Consider the following 19,274-nt stretch of genomic DNA (forward strand, 5'->3'; position numbering starts at 1 on the left):
CAAATCCAAACTCGTAATAAATGGTATTTTCTATTTCAGCCACTGTATTTAAAATTAGATGTTAACTTCCCAACACCCTAGGCTCCCCTCCCCCACCAACCCTCTAATGCCAGAGATCCTTCGGTTCTGAAATCCACTTTCTTGGGGGGTGGGGTGAGGGTAAGCATAATCTGTCACTTTACTATCTAGAATCGTGAGCGAAAACCGAAAGTGAAGTAAATTGAATAGGATCCTAGAGACCGCCTGAGTCCAAGCACAACACAGGGTTAAAGGAAACCATTTCATAAGATCAAGTGCGGAGAAGCAGCAAGAGCGAAGAGGAAAAAAATCAAGTTACATAAAGTCCAATTGTACTCACTGTTTCCTTATTGGGAAGCAGCTCCTTTCTAATTCTGAAGAAGTTCTTGCCGTACTGCCTAAGCCCCTTAACGAAGCGTTTCTGTGATAAAAAAGAAACAACAAATGGGATGTAAAAACCAAAAACAAAACAGGATGTCAGCAAAGCAATCTGCAATCAGCAGAACAACAACCGCAAAGAAGTCTGAGCGGGAATGTTGACTGCGCTGGGGGAATATTTCGGCGGCACAGCTGGGACCCCCCTGCCCCGCAGGCCCCCGACAGCCTCCATCCGGTCCCCGGTCCCGCACACCAGACAGGTCTAGGAGGACATCCTATGTCTGAGGCCAAAGGCGATCTATGCCCTGGGTGCCTCCAGTCTCCGCAGCGGTCCGCGGAGGTATAAACAACGGAGGTATAAATACGCTCCGGGTTTCTTAATCAAGCAGCACAAGTGGTCTCCACCTGAGAACGAAGCTTCCCAGACTGTCGAGCAGAAAAGGGAAACACAACCAAACCTGGAGACTTTCCTCCAGAAGGGCACTCTAGAGGGTTAAAAGGCCTTTCGTTAATCCCAGGAATTCACCAGCGCGGCGGAAGACCACCGGGGCCCGGACCCCGGACCCCGGACCCCGGACCCCGCCGACCTGCCCAGCCGTCTTGGGCACTAGAAACCGAGCCACCAGAACCCCTGCCCCCTCCCGGCCCCCCTACCCCTCATTTCCTCAGCGGTCCGGGACTTTCACTTTGCCCCATTCCTCCCGAGCAGCCCCTCCCCGCCGCAGTCGGGCCCTGCCGGCTCCCCAGCCCCCACCTCGGGCGAGAAGCCGGGTCCCGCGCCCCGACGCCGGCAGCCACAGGTACTGGGGCCGCGGCCGGCTGCGCTCCGGGTCCCGGCGGCGAGAGGCCGCGCCTGTCACTCGGCTCGTGCTCCACAAAGCGCAGGGCGGAGGCGGCCGGGCGGCTCGGCGTGTGACCGCGGCGGGGCCGCGCGGCGCGGGGCGCGGGGGGCGCGGGGCTGAGGCCGCCGCCGCCGCCGGGGGAGGAGGCCGGAGCGGCGCGCAGAGCCCGGCGCGGCCGCGGGCGGCTGCAAAAGGCGGCCTGGATCGCCGCGCCGCCCGCCGGCCCGGCTCTGGCCCCCGCCCCGAGGCTCCGTGCGGAGCCCCTGCGCAGTACCTTGGTTTCTTCCTTCCAAACAGCGGGATCCGACCCGGGCGGCGGAGCACGGAAACTTCCTCCCCGCCGCGGCGGGCACGAGGAGAGGGCGCTCGGGGCCCCTCCCGGGCCGCTCAGTCCCTGGGCTTCCCCCGGGTGGGCCGAGTCAGCGGCGCACGCCCGTCGCCCCCCGGGCTGCGAAGCTGGGGGCTGGCCCCGAGGACTCCCGCGATCCCTCCGGCCCAGGCGTTAGCCGGCACCTCGCAGGGCGCCGTTTCACAACTAAGTCACCGCGGAAGCTTCCCAGCCAATAAATCACCTGCCCACCGGGAGGAGCGTCCCTCCCACTCCCCGCGGTGGAGACCAGCCGGGCAAATTCAGCGAAGAACCAGACTTGGCCTGCAAGACCGATCTGCAACCTCCTACTCCATTCCTGGAGGCTCTGCATTTTCAGATTTCACCCCTTTCTAAGATATGACTCATCACTGTCAGTTTTCAACATAATTCGTATAGTTCAAAAGGAACAATCTGTCAAGGCACAAGAAAGCAGCCAGCTCTTTTCTAGTCTGAAGAAGAGTGACCCTTGTTTCTTGAAACAAGTGTCATCCGCATGCTCAGCACGCCTCCTGGGCTTAAGTGCAGAGGATCTCCTTTGGGATCTGGAGAGGAATGAGACCGCCTGCCCTCAAGAAGCCAGGCTGGCAAACAGGTAAACACACCAATCTCTGGGCCCCAAAGAGAAGCCACAGAGGAACAAAGGGCTGGAGGTGGGGCCAGGAGGAGGAAGCACTCACTCAGTGGGTGTTTTAGAGGAAGTGACAGGAAAAGCAGCAGCCTGCCGGTGGGCTCTAGTGGGACTGCCAGCAGGGCACAGGGATCATTCTGGGAACTGCAAGGAGGACAGGGTGTGCAAAGTACAGTGCCACAGATAAGACTGAAGAGGCAGGAGAGGGCCAGGCTGCAGAGCCTTCTAGGCCACTGTGAGGCCAGCAGAGAAGTGCCGGTGTGACCGTTCCATGAGAAGACTGGATAGCAACTGCACCAGGGGTGGGGCGGCTTGCGACAGGCCTTAGGGACAGACTGGCTGCACTGCAGTTGGAGAGGCTGGTGGGGGAACCCAGTGTGAGCTTGGGATGACCTGAACTCAACTTCAGCCTTCGGAATTAACTTCTTAATCTACTTTCAGGAGTTGAGTATTTAGTGAGCACCTAACACTGGGAGGAATTTTTTAAATAATAACAAACAGGCAGTCATGGACCTTTAGTCAAATGAATTCATCTTTAGCAGGAAAGATAAATGTGTGCCAGGTTATTAGATTAGAGAATGATCTGAGTCTCAGGGAAGCCAAGCATGAAGTAGTGAATGGCAGCTCACCAGTGCTGCAAGGAAGCCGAGAGGAGGGACAGACTGTCATGGTCACTGAGGTCAGATCTCGAAGAGCAGAGCATTTGCTGGTGTGGAAGGGTGGGAAGGGCCTCCAGAAAAGACAGGGGCACAGTGGGAAGTGGTAACAGACAGAGTCTACAGAAAGCTGAGGTGGGCTCTGGCATGAAAGAGGTGGTAGAATGGCAGGGTCATGCAATCCGAAGGAGGGCCCAATGCCAGAGGATACACAACAGGTTCGCTGGGAGAAGTCGGCCAAGCGAAGGAGCACCTGAGAAAGGCTGAATCAGGAAGAGCAGGGAAGGGGCTTCCACAAACTTGAGGTCAGACCCTAAGTCTTCTACTTGTTATAATCTCCTGAACATAGCTGTTAAATACCTACTGTGTGCCTGGAGCCTCAGAGTCCTTATACCCTACAAGGAAGTACTGTTATCATCTCCATTTTACCAACAAGGAAGCTGAGGCACTGTCAGTTAAGCAGGCAGACCAAGGTCACCCAACTCCTCTGCGGTAAAGGCAGAATTCCAAACCCGGGCTCTGAAATCCATGCCCCACGTCACTGCCACAGTCTCAGTAAAGAGGGCTAAGGGTCTACAGAGAATCCATTTTCAGTCATGGCACCATCATCTGTGACTCTGCCCTTCCTGTTTCCCCCCAGATCAAACCCAGTCCTCGCTGTTCTTCCAAAGAAAGGTCTTCCGTGCCCTCCTTTCCCACCCATACAAGCACCAGTCCCAGGCCAAAACCTTCCCCTTCTTTCCTATGTGCCAGTCTATGAATCCATCTCTCCCATCAGGCCACTTACGAGGCTCTGCCAAGACCACATATTCCATCATGAGTCCTGTACCATCATGCCCTTGAGCACTAAAACTAGCTCTTGGACCTCTTCAGGAAAGGGGGGATGTTTAACCCCTGAGACCTGCATTCTCAAATGCAGGTGCACCAGGACCCCGCCCCAGCCTACCTTACCACACAGACATCCACTAATGCCACCTAGCCAACGCTGCCACCATCCTAGTCTGAGCTCTGACTGCGGTACCTTTAATACTTCTCTCCACAGCCTACCTCCAGTTCACCTCAAACTTAAGCTCAAACCCCTCCCACTCCAAAATGAGACTTCTCCAACTATCTCCCTGATGATTCACTTGGTGTTTATTTGTCTAAAGGCTCGTATACTCATAGTCTATAAGCTCTGAAAAGACAGGAATGGAATCTTATACCACCCTGCCTCCCTAGAGCATTAGGCGGGTGGAACTCCCAAGTGTTTAATACACAAGTGAAACCATGAGATGACAGGGGCCTGAGCTAGGGTGGTCACGGTGGAACCAGACTGTTCAGTGCCAAATGGTCCGTTTTGAACTTTGGTAACAGAGTTTTTATTTTATTGGTTCCATGACACCAAACTCTGCTCTTTTTCCTCATTTCACCTTAACCCTAACCCTACTCAACCTCTAGAAATCTGAGTCTTCCCAAGGCTTTGTTTCAGGGTTCCTGTTCTCTAAACTCCCTCCCAATACGATTTCCACTGTTCCTTTGGCTCTAAATACCATCCAAGATTCTCACCACTATTTCTAAGGCTAAATCTATGGTCCAAGCCCACGGGGAACACTTGTCTTATAGACATTTCAAACTAACTACTTCCAGAAATATGGATCTGACATCTGGTGGTAAACACAGACCACTGCTGTCAATGTATATCAAGCACTATGCTATCAAGCGCAAAGCACCATTGGCCCCTTTTTTTTTTTAAAAAAAGGAAGTAAAAGCTTCGTGTGGCCTGTACTGTTACTTCTCTATGGAAAGCCACAAGGCCTCAGAACTGACAAAACATCTGCTTCTCAGAGACCAGCCTTTACCTTGTGGTTTACCAGAAATGTAGAGTAGCCTTTAAAATCGAAACAAAGCCAACCCACTCAGAGCAGTCAATGATTAGAATAGGTCAGTCAGTATGTTAAACAGGCTACTGACGCTGCAGTCTCCCCTCTATTAACTCATCTCTCTGCAAATAAAGACCTCGAAGCTTTTGAGATTTGAATTTCATAATTAACGTGATCGACTTATAGGTGCTAGAGGCCTCTAAAGGAAAGTTCACAGACACAGTCTGCTTCTTAACAGCATTCTAGCAGTTGAGCTGAAATTCCACATTTCCAGTGCTTAAATTCAAGGTCTAGTCAACCGGCCTCATCAGTTACATCCCTCTCCATTAGCTGTTCTGTCCCTGATGGTGAATAGATGCTGGAATGCTAAGATGTCAAAGGTGAACGAGAACGAAGACTGTTCATTTAACAGGCAGGCACTGTGGCTGGGTCACCGCCCCATGTGCCAGGCAGCCCTGCTTATGTGCCACAGGCTTGCAGTCCAGCCATTCACATATCCATGAGCCGAGGTTCTTGGGCTGTTGGCCCTGATTTCTCTGGTGCTGTTTGTTTCCAGTCAACCTGGTATGTTCCTTCAGAGCACAGAACAAGTCCTCTTCTATGTCTCAATCCCCAAAGCCAGATGAGATCCAAATATAAATACAGGTTTATTTATGGCAAGGAATTTGTTCTTTGCTTTGTTTTACAACTAAGTTTGTGACTGTGTTTCAATTTTGATTTTATATTGTTTACTGAAATATATTTTGACATGCATCATCCTGTTACAAGGTGTACAACACATTAATCTGACACGTTTATACACTGTGATGTGACTGCCGTTGTATGATCATTAGCACTTCTGTCATGTTACATAATGATTTACACTCCAGATTTTAGACACACTGCCACAGTTTTCTATTACTGAGCTGAAATTTCATATCACCATCAGAAGTTACTACATATAAGCTCTGGTTGTTGTTTAGTTGCTAAGTTGTGTCCAATTCTTTTATGATCTGATGGACTGTAGCCCGCCAGGATCCTCTGTCCATGGGGATTCTCCAGGCAAGAATACTGGAGTGGGTTGCCATGCCCTCCTCCAGGGGATCTTCCCAACCCAAGGTCAAACCCATGTCTCTTGCATTATAGGCGGATTCTTTACCACTGAGCCACCAGGGGGGGGGACGCCCCCTTAAGTTCCTGACCGAGAACGTTTAATTCTCGGCTTTTAAAAGAAGTGAGTTACCTGAACACAGTATTTAGTAAATTTGGGTTTTAGTAGAATCTGGAGAGTTCTATTTCTCATTTTTGGTTGAATGGAAAGAACATGAGATTCAAACTTAGAAGCCCTAGATCTGGTCTGCTCCTCTGTTCCAGAGAGGAAATTATGACATGGCTGTTTAGGCACAGCCACTTTTGAAATGGAAGAAACTTAACAGGGATAAACGTAATTGGGTCAAATGCGATAATGTTCTCTCTTACAATAAAGGAACCAGTTCAAAAGTTCCACTCATCACTGCTGAGCCTGCCCCAGGTCTGAGCCTCCCAAGCCCTGTGCCCACGGGCGACGACAGCCTTACTGGCTGTCCAGATGCTGATCCCCCCACGCGCAGGGCTGGCCTAGGGCAGGCAGCGTCACTGTTCTGTGTCAGGATGTGAGAGGGGTACGGAGATACCACCCTATTCAACAATGATGGCAGCCAACAGCTGGCATTGTCTGAAGGGCTCTATAGGGACTCATTTAAGCATCACAATAGCCTTGCGAAGCAGGGGCCCCTAATATCTCCATTTTACAGATAAGCGGGGGGAAACATGTCTGTCACCAAATCCTTGAACCAGGGGAGGAGGATCAAGGGTGACAAAAGTAAACCATCGGGAAACTTCAGGGATGGGGTGAAGCCTGAGAATGGAGTCCAAGAGAGGGTGTGGATCCGGAAGATGAATGGGCACCTGCTGCCTGCACGTACACTTCAAGATTTCCAGTGCTTCCCACGGGTCTCTGAACGCACAGGTAAAGGCTATAGTCTCCAAACTTAGTTTAGTCTTGTCTTGGTTTGTTCATCTTTTAAATTGGCCATAAAAACACTTGCCCTACCTATCTCCAAAAAATTCTTCTTAATATCAGATTGGATTGCACACAGAAGAGTACTGGGGGGATAAAGCCAAAGAATGAGGTGTGTGCTCATCTCCCCTGTGTGTGTATCCAACTCCCCATGCAGCTGGTCCCGGTTGCTGGACCTGACCTGTGTCTGTGGCAGAGAAAAGGAGCGATGCTACAGAAATGGTAAAAGACAATTCCTTGGCATTAACCCCTGGCTGAGAGCTTTCAAAATTAACTCCTGCTGCTGAATTTTAACTAGTGCATCACAGTCAGAAACTCACCGGGACTTCTGAACAGCGACTTCTCCTCAGTCCTCTTATGTAACTGTTGGGAAAACACTGTAGGTATTAAAATGAGTCCCACTGTGAAGATGGCTCCTTCTCCTCTGCCCCGCTTTCTGCATAAAATTTTATGTTAATAACTTGCTGCTTCTCAGAGGGCTGAAGAGCAGGCAGATCTGCAAGTAAGCAAACCACAGTTCCCCCCAACAGAGAGACAAAAGTGTAGCCCACAAGCCAGGCAGGGGGAAGAAGAGGATGTCACTGCTCTCCTGAAGGCAGAGAGCGGCCGAAGAAAACTGAAGATGGTCCCTAAATGTGGGCCTATGTTAAGGAGGGGTAAGGGGAGAAAAGAAAACACTGATGCCCGGAAGAAATCAAAGCCTTTAAAACATCTGTATTCCATGACACCTACCTGTCCATCAATGGCTCTCACTGACCAACCACCAGATGAGAAGAACCTATTGAATTTCATTCATATACTCCTGTCTGTTACAGGTTCCCATCACCCCAGACCTAAGACACACTTCTGGCTGGAGGTAGACTATTGATACTGCTTTGAAAAGTGTCATTTGGGTTTTGGTTTAAGATATTTAAGACATCAATGAAAGGGTGACCGGAGTAAAGCAGGATGTTTTCAGTAAACAGCTGCAGAAGCAACGTGTCCGAGAGGAGACATGCCAGCCAGCCAGGTGGGCATCCCAAGCTTTCTAGTATGTTGTTCCTGATTCCTGACTCTATTTCCTAAGTACATTCTGAATTTATACACAGTATTCCAGGATGACTAGTTAAGTCCCATTCAACTAGTTATAGTTGAAAAACAGCAAATAGGACAATTTAAAATAATAACCACATTTTTACTGATGACTCTTAACTCTCTCTCGAGACCTGGCATTCTTCCTGAGCTCAGACTAGTACCCACGCTCTCTATTCCAAGTAACATCTTCCGTTCTCTCAGGACATCACAGTCTCAACGTGGACACTGGGGGCTCCCAGACTGCATCCTCCTTGAAGTTCCTCAATACACTCTCCAACACAAGGGTAACTGAGCCCATGCCACAGATGAAGAAACTCAAGTTTTGGTATATATCCTGCCCCAATCCATAGCTAATAAGGAAGGGTGAAGTAAAGAGATAAGAATTAGAAGTAGGATTAATTACTTGGAATCTAGGTACAGAAAACATTTTCTTGTATGTCTATGTATCAGAGAAATTAAAAGGTATTTGTTGTTGTTCAGTCACTAAGTTGTTGTATCTGACTCTTTGCAACCCCATGGATACGGTATTATCTATCTTTTCTTAAAAACAAACAAACAAAAAACCTCTGAAGGAAACTGTACATGTTAGCCCACAGGCTCCTCTGTCCATGGGATTTGCCAGGCATGAATACTGGAGTGGGCTGCCGTTTCATTCTCCAGGGGATCTTCCCAACCCAGGAACTGAACCCAGATCTCCTGCACTGCAGGTGGATTTTGTTTTTTTTACCATCCGAGCCACCAGGGAACCCTGTATACCTAGACACACTTGCTCTCTGAAGCAAAAGTGTCAGAGACTGAATGTTGTATATCCATGTTAAAAATTTTCCCACCGAAATCCTTGGCTTGGAGTACATGGCTCTGCCACTAAATAACTACATCCCTGATTAGGTCGCTAGGCCTCTTTCGGGCTTCTGTATGCTTGGGTGTAAGATGATTGTCGGGGCTTTGTACCATTTGTCTGTAAATTCTCAGAAGTGGATGCCTCAAGTTCTCCATCACTGGGAGCTGCAGTCAGGCAGGCAGCCTCTCTCCTACACAGAGACAGAAGGATGGCTAAAATTCTTCCAAAAAGAGACCCTGTTAATGCATGATACATTGTCGACTGTCTTACCTGGAAACTGGATAATAAATGATCATTCTTGTCTTAAGTTGGGGTGATCTTTATTGTTGAGAGTAATTTGTTATGCAGGAGTAGGAAACCAATACGAGATTCATTACAAAAACCACTAAAAGCTTTAACCTCAATGGTAGTCAACTATTAATTAAATTAACCAGTAAACCATCTTCCAATTAGACTTCCTCAGACAGTCCACAGGCCCTACAGTCCTATAACCTTCCCCTGTGTTAACACCTGAGCTATGTTAACACCTAGCTCACAATGCCATAGGACATGACATGACATGACAAGCTATGCAGGCTACTGAGTACATGAGGGAATCCCCAGCACCCCAAACATCCCGTGACACTCAAAGCAGGTGACCACTATCACTGGCTGGATGACTAAACAAATGCAACTGGGAGTGAGCTGGCTCGGCCTTCTTCCAAGGCTGTTTACTTTCCAGCCATTTGCCCTCCAGCTTGACTCCTGACCTGTGCTCACTGCTAAGTTTCTAACTCTCTAATTACTACTTACAGAATGATTTGACACCAACTTTCCTGTCCATTTAAATGTACAAGTCTCACTAGAGACAACCACACCAGCCCACTCTGTGATGCTGGTTCAGCACCCAGAGTGAAGCCCACAGTGTCCTTTTCAACATGCCTCTGCGTGAAACCTTCCCAGCTGATCACAAACGTCAAAAAAAAAAGTCACTCTTTGGAGAAGGGAATGGCAACCCACTCCAGTATTTTCACCTGGGAAATCCCATGGACAGAACAGCCTGGAAGGCTACAGTCCATGGGTTGGCAAAAGAGTTGGACACGACTTAGCGACTAAACAATGACAACAATATTCAAACAATTGAACATTAGCTGGCCTTAGAAAGGAATGAAATACTGATACATACTACAACATGGATGAACCTTGAAAACATCAGGCTAGGTGAAAAACAAATCAAATACATGATTCTATTTAAATGAGACATGCAGAATGGGCAAACAGAGAGACAGAAAGGAGATTAGTGGTTGCTACGAGGTAGAGTCCTGGGAGGACTGGGGAGTGATTTCTAAAACTACGAAGTTTCCTTTAGAGCTGCTGAAAATGTTCTAAATTTGATTCTGGTGATGGATGCACAACTCTGTGAATATGTTTGAAACCACAGAGTTGTCCATTTAAAATGAGTGAATTGTAAGGTATGTGAATTATATCTCAATAAAGCTATTACCAAAAAAAAAAAAAAAAAAGTCACTCCATTTTTTATTCAAAGACCACATGCCCAACAGGAAAAGAACCTCATGTTTGGTTTACACAGCTACTGTGCCCATGAGCAAAGGCCACTGAGCCATCCTGCTCTCTGCCTACGTGACCTTCTGAGTCTCGATGATAACGCTGAGTAGCTGAAGTCCTTTTATTACTGTGGGCCTAACAAAGCATCGCCACAGGGTGAATATTAGAGCAGCACGCTTCAATGCACTTTCAAGTCAAATGAGAACTGGCTAGTTAAGCAGCAGCATTAACAGATGTAGAAATACCGCCAGCTAAATACCTCTCACCAATTATGGCTGCCCAGCTACACCCATATTAAAAATAACCCAACACTAAGAACAAACCCAAAGGGGCATTAGCGACTCCTTCCTCCCTACCATATCACCGTACTCCCCACATAAATGTCCTTGTCAGGTGGCTCATAAATAGTAAGTCACTAAAAAGTTCACCTTCTTTAACAAAGTAGATCTCAGCACAGCAGGAAAGATGATTCAACTGAAGAAAGGAATGTGGCTTGTCTACAAGTTACAGGAGAACAAAGAAGTAGATCCTTTGCAAAAATCATAATGAAAGGCATTTAGATCAATGGCTGCCCAATAAAAACTGAATGTGAGCCACACGAAAGCCAAGTATGTAACTGTCACTTTCCAATAGGCATATTTCAAAAAGAAACATGTAAAATAATACATTTTAACACAATATGTCCAAAACATTATTATTTCAATGTGTAATCAATATACAAATGACTGACGGAATATTTTACATTCTGTTTTTCTTACTTGGTCTGTGAAATTTAGTGTGTGTTTTACACTAACAGCACCAACTCAGGCTAGTACATTTCAAGTATTCAATGGTCACCCACAGTCTGAGCCTCCAGTGATCTCTCCTCCCTTTGGATAAAACATTAAAGCGCCTAAAGCATTAAGAGTTTTCTACTAGGGAGTAAAATACATTTATTGTTAGGATTATGGTCAATGATATCTCACAGTCCTAAATGACGTGAAATCATACTGGCCTCTTATCTCAAATTTGGTGAAACATCTTCCAGAAGAACTCAATCAAATCCAGAAGCTGTAACAACACACCTCTGCCCAACTCCCACACAGAGGAAACTGAGGCCCTATCTGGCTCCAGGGCCGTGGAGGCAGCTCCTGGACTTTGACTCCCTTTCTCTGTAACATGACAAGGGCTGGGATTCTGTATTTAACTTCGGTCACTTTAAATGCTCTCCAAATCCGGAGGAAAATCAAGTATCCTTTAGGAAATGCACGAGGTGGAGGAGGAAAGGAAGTGTATTTCAATCACAAAAGGCAAAACTCCTCAGCAGGCAGATCCCAGTCTACCAGTCTAGGACAGGCAGCTTCTGGTCTCATACCATCCCATGAGGGTAGCCTGTCACAAGACAGGACATCAAGAGAGGGTCCCACACCAGGGCTGCTCTGTTGGTTTTGTTCGGAACAGTGCTGCCATGATACCTCACTCTCGCTGCAAATACTGCTGTTAAGGGAGTGTGAACACAGCTGTGTGTAAATTACACACACAGATTTAATCCGTGTATTTACAAGGAATGTGTGTATGTGAGTGTGTGTGTGTGTGTGCCTGTGCCCATATGTGCACTTAATCTCATCTGACACTTTGCAACCCCATGGACTGTAGCCTGCCAGGCTCCTCTGTCCATGGGATTTCCCAAGGAAGAATACTGGAGTGGGCACCCATTTCCTACTCCAGGGGATCTTCCTGACCCAGGCATCAAACCCAGGTCTTCTGTCTCCTGCATTAGCAGGCAGATTCTTTAACACTGCGCCACTTGGGAAGCCCCGTTTACATGGAACACAAACACACTAATAGTACATTTACTTACACAGTTGGGTACATTGGGCTGTAAACAGAGTAAGGTTTGAGTTCCAAAGTTTCCTTAAAATCTTACAAAAAGAAATACTTAGGAAATGCTTAGGCTGCTAAATCAGGCTGAGGCTCTTCTGTCCCCTCCCCCCATATTCTTCACTTGCAATGCTGCTGCTGCTAAGTCGCTTCAGTCATGTCGACTCTGTGCAACCCCATAGACGGCAGCCCACCAGACTCCTCTGTCCCTGGGATTCTCCAGGCAAGAATACTGAAGTGGAATGCCATTTCCTTCTCCAATGCATGCATGCATGCTAAGTCGCTGCAGTTGTATCCGACTCTGTGCGACCCTATGGACAGCAGCCCACCAGACTCCACCGTCCACAAGATTCTCTAGGCAAGAATACTGGATTGGGTTGCCATTTTCTTCTCCATTCACTTGCAATACTGGAAAGTATTTGAGACTTTATGAAGGAGAACCATCAAAAAGAGCTCTAAAACTCACTTCTATAGCAAACATTAATCAACATGAGATAATTTTCAGAGCTACAAAGTTAGAAATGAGGGGGAAGGGGCAAAGAAGGTGAAAGCAGGAAGCCCCTGAAGTTCAGAACTGACTTGTCCTACTCCATCAGCTTTCCCTGGTGTGGATCACTTCCACACCCAGGAAGAGGAGGACAAATCTAAGGACCCACTAACACAGCAGACACTGATGCAGGGTCTTGGGAGTTTTTGGCTAATGTTGAAAAAATAAGCAGTAGAGTGATCCACATTTTATGCTCACTGCATTCAATGAGAAGACAAACAATACAGACACAGGCATCAGGCAAGGTGGGCTCTGGTTCCAAGCCTGATTCTATCAGGGCTTCACAGATGACCCCTGGCAGGCCACAAACATTGCCTGGGCTGGGTTTCTCATGGTAGAATGACATCCCAAGTATCCTAATTTATGCCCCCTGCCCCACTCCAAAGCATTAATTGTAAAATGTTCGGTGCTGCAGTACAATAAAAGAAAGCAAAGGGTAATAGTGCAACTAAATAAAAATATCATCCTATACACATGCCGACACAGAAGGAGAAGTTCACTATAGGCCTTAATTTTATGCTTAAAAATTTTTACAACTAAACCTTCCAACTGATATTTTTTTCTTTTATATTTTTTCTTGATGTGGTTTGTATAAACCCCTGGTTTAAAAAAGAAGAAAGAAAAAAAAAAATAAGATCCATTTCTGAGGCTTGGGTTTACTGTTCTTACCGTTCCACCAATAAATCATTTCCCAGTCTGGGCTTGGAAAAGCACTGGCCACGGTTTGATTGCTCCAGCCCCAGGTTGCCAGGCAACCAACACAAGGGGGAAGTCTGAGAACTGCTGACAGATAGCCAAGTGGCTGAAACAACAGACTTCTCTCTGTCAAAAATGTGTTTCAGAGGGCCACTTCCCCACCTCTGCTCTCTGCTAAACACTACATGATTGTAAAATCAAAATCAAAAGGCCACTGTAATAAAAACACACTTCCTGCTCAATTACTAATTGTTAAAAAGCGGTGGGGAGGTCCAGATCACACAGTGTATGGCAACAGAAATGTGATACTGTAAATGAGAGAAAGTCAGCGGCATGCGAGAACCTGACCTAAATATGGCTCTGCAGTTTCCAGTCAGGCGACCTGGTGCGTGGAGCAAATCAGCTGGTGCAGAAAGCTCCGGGAAGAAAATAAGGAATGTTGAGAAGTTAAAAGAAACAGACCAAACCATAACTAGGCAATCTCACATTACTTAATAATAAAACCAAGAGCATTCTCAATTGTTGTGAAACACAATCCGGAGATGACGGAAGTTTTCCCTCTCACATGGATTTCTCACTGTGGAACAGGGAGGGCAAGGAAGGCCAGTGACCCTCGAGAACCACGCCCCCTGGTGGCTGGGCAGGTTGGTGGCGATTCCCTAATGCTGGACTGTAAGCTGACTTACTGGAGAAGGCAATGGCACCCCACTCCAGTACTCCTGCCTGGAAAATCCCGTGGACGGAGGAGCCTGGTAGGCTGCAATCTGTGGGGTTGCAAAGAGTCGGACATGACTGAGCAACTTCACTTTCACTTTTCACCTTCATGCATTGGAGAAGCAAATGGCAACCCACTCCAGTGTTCTTGCCTGGAGAATCCTAGGGACCAGGGAGCCTGGTGGGCTGCCATCTATGGGGTTGCACAGAGTCAGACACAACTGTAGCAACCCAGCAGCAGCAGCAGCAGCAGCAAGCTGACTTACAGTGCCTGAGGATATAGCTGTCCCTCAGCATCCTAAGAGGACTGGTTCCTGAACCCTCCAGGATATCAAAATCCTCAGATACTCGAGTCCCTTATAGAAAATGGCCTAGTATTTGCACATAACATATGCATGTCCTCCCCTATACTTTAAATCATCTCCAGATTACTAGTAATACAATATAAGTGCTATGTTAACAGTTGCTAGTGTGCAGAAAATTCAAGGTTTGCTTTTTGGAAGTTGTTTGGAATTTTTTTCCCCTGAATATTTTTGACCTACAGTTGGCTGAACCCACTGATGCACAACCGGCAGGTGTGGAAGGCTGACTGTACCAGGTCTGAATCTGAAAGTCTAATGCAACATGGTAAACACCTATGGGGCAGGATCAGCTCAGTCACCTCACATCACAGTCCCACTGAAAACTCTGCATCATCCAGAACTCGTTGGGAACTGACTGATGCAGTGTTTGGAGAAGGTCAGCACTCAGAACACAGCTCTTCATCTTTTTTGTGCCATGGATCCTGCTGGCAGTCTGGTAAAGGCTAACCTCTTACAAAACAGTTTTAAAATGCCTAAAATAAAGTGAGGGCTTCCCTGGTGGCTCAGCAGGATAGAATTGCCTGCCAATGCAGGAGACATGGGTTCACTCCCTGGGTCGGGACAATCCCTTGAAGGGGGACCCATTGCAGTATTCTTGCCTGGGAAATCCCATGGACAGAAGAGCCTGGCGGTCTGTAGTCCATGGATTCACAAAAAGAATCGGACGCAACTTAAGGACTAAACAACAACAACATATAAAGTGATATTACAATGGAAACCAGTTATCAAAACACTAAAAATGCAAATATACATACATTATTTAATAACATTAAACAAGAACTCACAGAGGATTTTTATTTTTGTCAAGTTTTTTTGGGGGACAGGGGTGATGTTTTGTTTTATACTATGAGCTCAGATTATAAACTCTTAGAGAGCAAAGACAGTAATTTATTCATCGCTATATCACCAAGCAATGTGTAGCCTGGTTTCCTGCCCAAGGTTGACCAATGGAAGGCTCCCTGGCTGGCCCTCACCACAAGGTCAACCCAGATCCTATGGGGGCCTGACTCCATGGGTTATCCCACTGCCTAGAAGTGGGCCTGGCAAGCAAGATTCGTATGTAAGCCTATAGCTTACAAATCAGCGTATGCAGACACCAAAGACTTTTCCCCCCTAGTTTTATTATTTATTTACTGGCTGCACTGTGCAGCCAACCAGGGATTGAACCTGCATCCTCTGCACTGGAAGCGTAGAGTCTTCACCACTTGACCACCAGGGAAGTCCCCCCAAGATATTCTAATGGGTATGTGGATTCAGTTTTAAGGGAATTCATTTCCAGAACTTCAACTTTCATATATTTTCTTTCCTAAAATTCATCTGCCTGAGAATACACCCTTGTGGGCAAGGTACAACTCTCCTCTCCTGCCTCCTCCTTCACAATCATCCTCCTCTCACTTCATCACAAAGGCCTCCCTCTTTCCCATCCAGATGGCCAAGAGGCAACACTGCTTCACGCACGAACTCTGGGCTCTGAACAGAGGGTCAATTCAAGACACCATGAGCAACGCCAAGGTCACAACTGGAAGCCTCATGCAGGTCAGGTACTTTCCAGCAGAAGCTCATGGAGATGTCATCTGGTATATCAATGAAAATCATATCTGATGATAAATTACAGTTTTTGATTATGGAAGGAATTCAATAAATGAGTGACAAAACTATCCTATTTATGTAAACAAGGTTTCCGAGCACTTACAAATAAGTGAGGAATGAGAATAACACGATGCAGAATACGGTCTCATCTCAACAATAAGTAATAGTCATACAAAAACTAATGTGTTTAAAAAACTGAGTTATTTAATTTCCAACAAACATTAAGCAGAAACTAAAACTTTTATCAACTAATATCTTGTTGTTTTGATCAACTGTGCACTTATAATTATTACAGCATAATCAGAGAGGATTTTCTTTTAACACTTAGAGCTTTATTGCTAAAGAAAATAACAGCACACACATTTCTGTTTTCGAGAGTATGAAAAGGTGATCTGACAACACACTCTCAAGCACAAAATGCTTTACATCAAGGAGAAGCAGATTGGAAAATTATTAGTTATAGGTTTAAAGTGGAGAAAGATAAATTGTCAAATATTACTGCTAAAAAGGAGCCCATTCGTGTATTTTTAAAAATATATGATAATGGTTATAAATAATGATGGCATTCAAATGCAGTGGATCTATTTAAAAGAGTGATGGGACAGTCTTATTTCCAAATGTCAGTATTTATGATATGTAAGAAAGCACATGCTTATGATGAAAAGAGTACATGCCAACTTAAACTAGGGAGGGAGTATATGGCTTTTTAAGCAAAGCTTTTTTAAGGGGCTTTATGGGGAAATTTTGTCTAACTTTGTACCTAAAAGAAAGACCAGAATTCTCTGGGTACTGGACATATGCCACATCTCAACTAGGTTTATCAGACTCTGGTTTTAACTCACAGAATCGAGTGTTTCTAGGGTTATTAGAAACACTTTCTAGAACCCAGAGATATGGCACCACTGAAGACCCCACACTATGTGACTGTTGTTCCCCTGAGGTAAAGGCCCTTCTTTCTCTAAATTCCAAAACTGCTATGGCACTCCTCTGTTTAGAAGAATAAAGAGTTCAGACTCCTCAGTGCTCATTAAGAGTGCTCAGGGACCTCCGTCTTATCACTTGGGCCTCAGATCCCACCAGACACAAGCACCTGAGTCAAAGGCTGTATTAAAGTGGATTCTGAGGTTTCATTTCAGCTCAGGGGGAACACAGTGCCGTGTTAAACAACGTCTATGAGAAATGCAGGGAGAAGGAAGGGGTGGTCCCTGTGTGGCCCCTGCCTCAACGGAAGCCCGCTGCTCCTGAACATGCCCTGACCTCTCCCATGTCTGCATCTCCCGCCACGAAGGGATTCTGGGCAATGTTGCCATGAAGCTGCTCTGGGGCTGGACTACGGGGTCGGGATTTCTGAGTATCTTCACTGACCACTGGCGTAACCCTGAACACATATGTTCACCACTGCACGCCCATGTTCTGTCACCTTCCTTCATTCTTCCAATGTTCTGCGTACCCCACGACAGAACTTCCCACATTCTGCCTGGCACAAGGCTCTAGGCACCCACGTCCATCACTGAATTTCTCTCCATGCAGTGGGGAGGTCCTGTGGGGCCATCTGGCAGAGTCTTTTGGACATACAAGTCAGGCATTTTGTTTCTTCAATGACAAACTCTATTATCAGCACCTGAGCCTTTCAGGGCCAGAAGAGCTCTAATTATTTAGTTAATACTTGATTTTTCAAAAGAAAATCAATGAATCTCCAAAGAATGAAAACTGGTTCCAGGCACAGACTCAACCAGAAACGGGCAGGCTTACCCACACTAATGATTTTTCCCACCAAATTTTAATGATGTCACAAGTGGGTGGTTTTCTTTAGACAGATGGGGAGTCATCTGAGAATAGTAGAAGTGATGGGAGTGGGTAGGAAAAAAATAAAGAGGAGAAACTAGAATTTCTTGGTTTTCTTCAAATTGTGAACCAAAAAAAAAACAAAAAAAACACACAGGACACAATGGCAGTGAGCATTCAGACGAAATCTCTCCCACCAGCAGCGGGTTTCTTTTCCTGGTTAATCTGAGGACAGCTTGGAGACCTGGGGTTGGCTTTCATGGCCTCTCTCCCACTGCCTTGACCATGGGAAGGTGTGATTGTGGGGGCGGGGGTACCTTCCACTGTCCAGGATGGTGAACAGAGGGGAAGAAACTCTTGTGGTCTAATAAAAGGATGAAAGAAATGTTCTCCATGATGAGGAAATGAATCCTTTACTTATTAAGCTCCCTCATGCCTTTTTTTTTTCTTTTAATGTCTGTTTGATAAAAATATATCATACCAAGGAGCCATCAAAGAAAAGAAAACTACAGTGAAATGTGACAGGAACTCCAGAGGCTGGATGGAACCGCCTGTTGGGTTTAGCCACAGCCTCTCCCCTATTTCCCCTCCCAGCCACAGAGAGCATTCAACCAAAGCGGGCAGAAGATCACCAGGGAAAGTTTCAACAAGCACCAGACCCTTGTTGTCTAGCCTTTCCCCTAATCCAAAGTCATGAATAAAGGTTTACAGAATCTTTTTGGCATGTGAAAATACTCTATTATGTCCCCCATACTAGAATATGCACATCTCTGCATGACAAACACACGGACTTCATGTGACAAACACATGAACTTCAAGCAGACAACCTAACTCTTGCTTTTGTAGCAAAGTTTCCACTTCTCCTTTCAGCAAAACTCAGTCTGTCCTAAGCTCACCGAAAGCTCCTGAGCCCTGAGGGTATTTATGTAGTTCTGACAAGGAACAGTTTACGGGCAATTAAGACACGACCCCGAAGATCACCAGATGGGGGACAAGTAACATGAATTATTAGAAAAACACCTATCGCTCTTCCTGAACTGACCTGAGCTCTCAGGGGCATGGTCTGCCCAGACTTGCTCAGCAGAAGGTGCTTCGGAACAGGAAACGCTGCTCCCCTGCAGAAGGCAGAGCCTGGGTGCCACTCGTGTACTGTCTTCACAGCATCTACCCAAATCACCTTACTGGTGTTCATTTATTTGTCTCTGTCCCCCCCCCCACCCAGAATGTAAGTGCCATGAGAACAGTGTGTCCACTGCTAACTTCTATCTGGAGAACTTAGGGCCTTGTGCACAGTTCAATGACCAATATTTGTTGAGTGACCAAGGAAACAAACAGCGCGATATATTCTGAAGCCAACAATCCATCCTGTGATCTTACATTTTAGATATTTTTCTAGTCATAGAATCCTGCCTGGTCACCATCTGCCTCCATCTTCAAGCTCTATGTATTAATCCAGCTCAGCTCAATTTAC

At 46.4% G+C, this 19,274-nt stretch overlaps 1 protein-coding gene across 18 annotated transcripts in view; it reads right to left on the bottom strand.

The window, feature by feature from the left end:
• Positions 1–19,274, bottom strand: part of RERE (arginine-glutamic acid dipeptide repeats) — a 416,635-nt gene that overhangs the window by 56,565 nt on the left and 340,796 nt on the right. For 12 of the 18 annotated variants that reach the window (XM_086344298.1, XM_086344290.1, XM_086344292.1 and 9 more), the window contains one exon: positions 359–439. The exons of 1 other annotated variant lie outside the window; for it this stretch is intronic. In XM_086344298.1, coding sequence (XP_086200424.1) covers positions 359–439 — 81 coding nt within the window. Of the gene's footprint in view, positions 1–358; positions 440–854; positions 1,020–1,050; positions 1,126–1,150; positions 1,407–1,512; positions 1,781–1,810; positions 2,219–19,274 lie in introns of those variants that run through there. 5 more of the 18 variants (XM_086344304.1, XM_086344305.1, XM_086344306.1 and 2 more) reach the window with 5 other exon arrangements.

The sequence above is a fragment of the Bos grunniens genome, chromosome 16 (assembly GCF_055505025.1).
Source record: "Bos grunniens cultivar Pamir isolate PY7600 chromosome 16, Bosgru_T2T1.0, whole genome shotgun sequence".
Taxonomy (NCBI): Eukaryota; Metazoa; Chordata; class Mammalia; order Artiodactyla; family Bovidae; genus Bos; species Bos grunniens.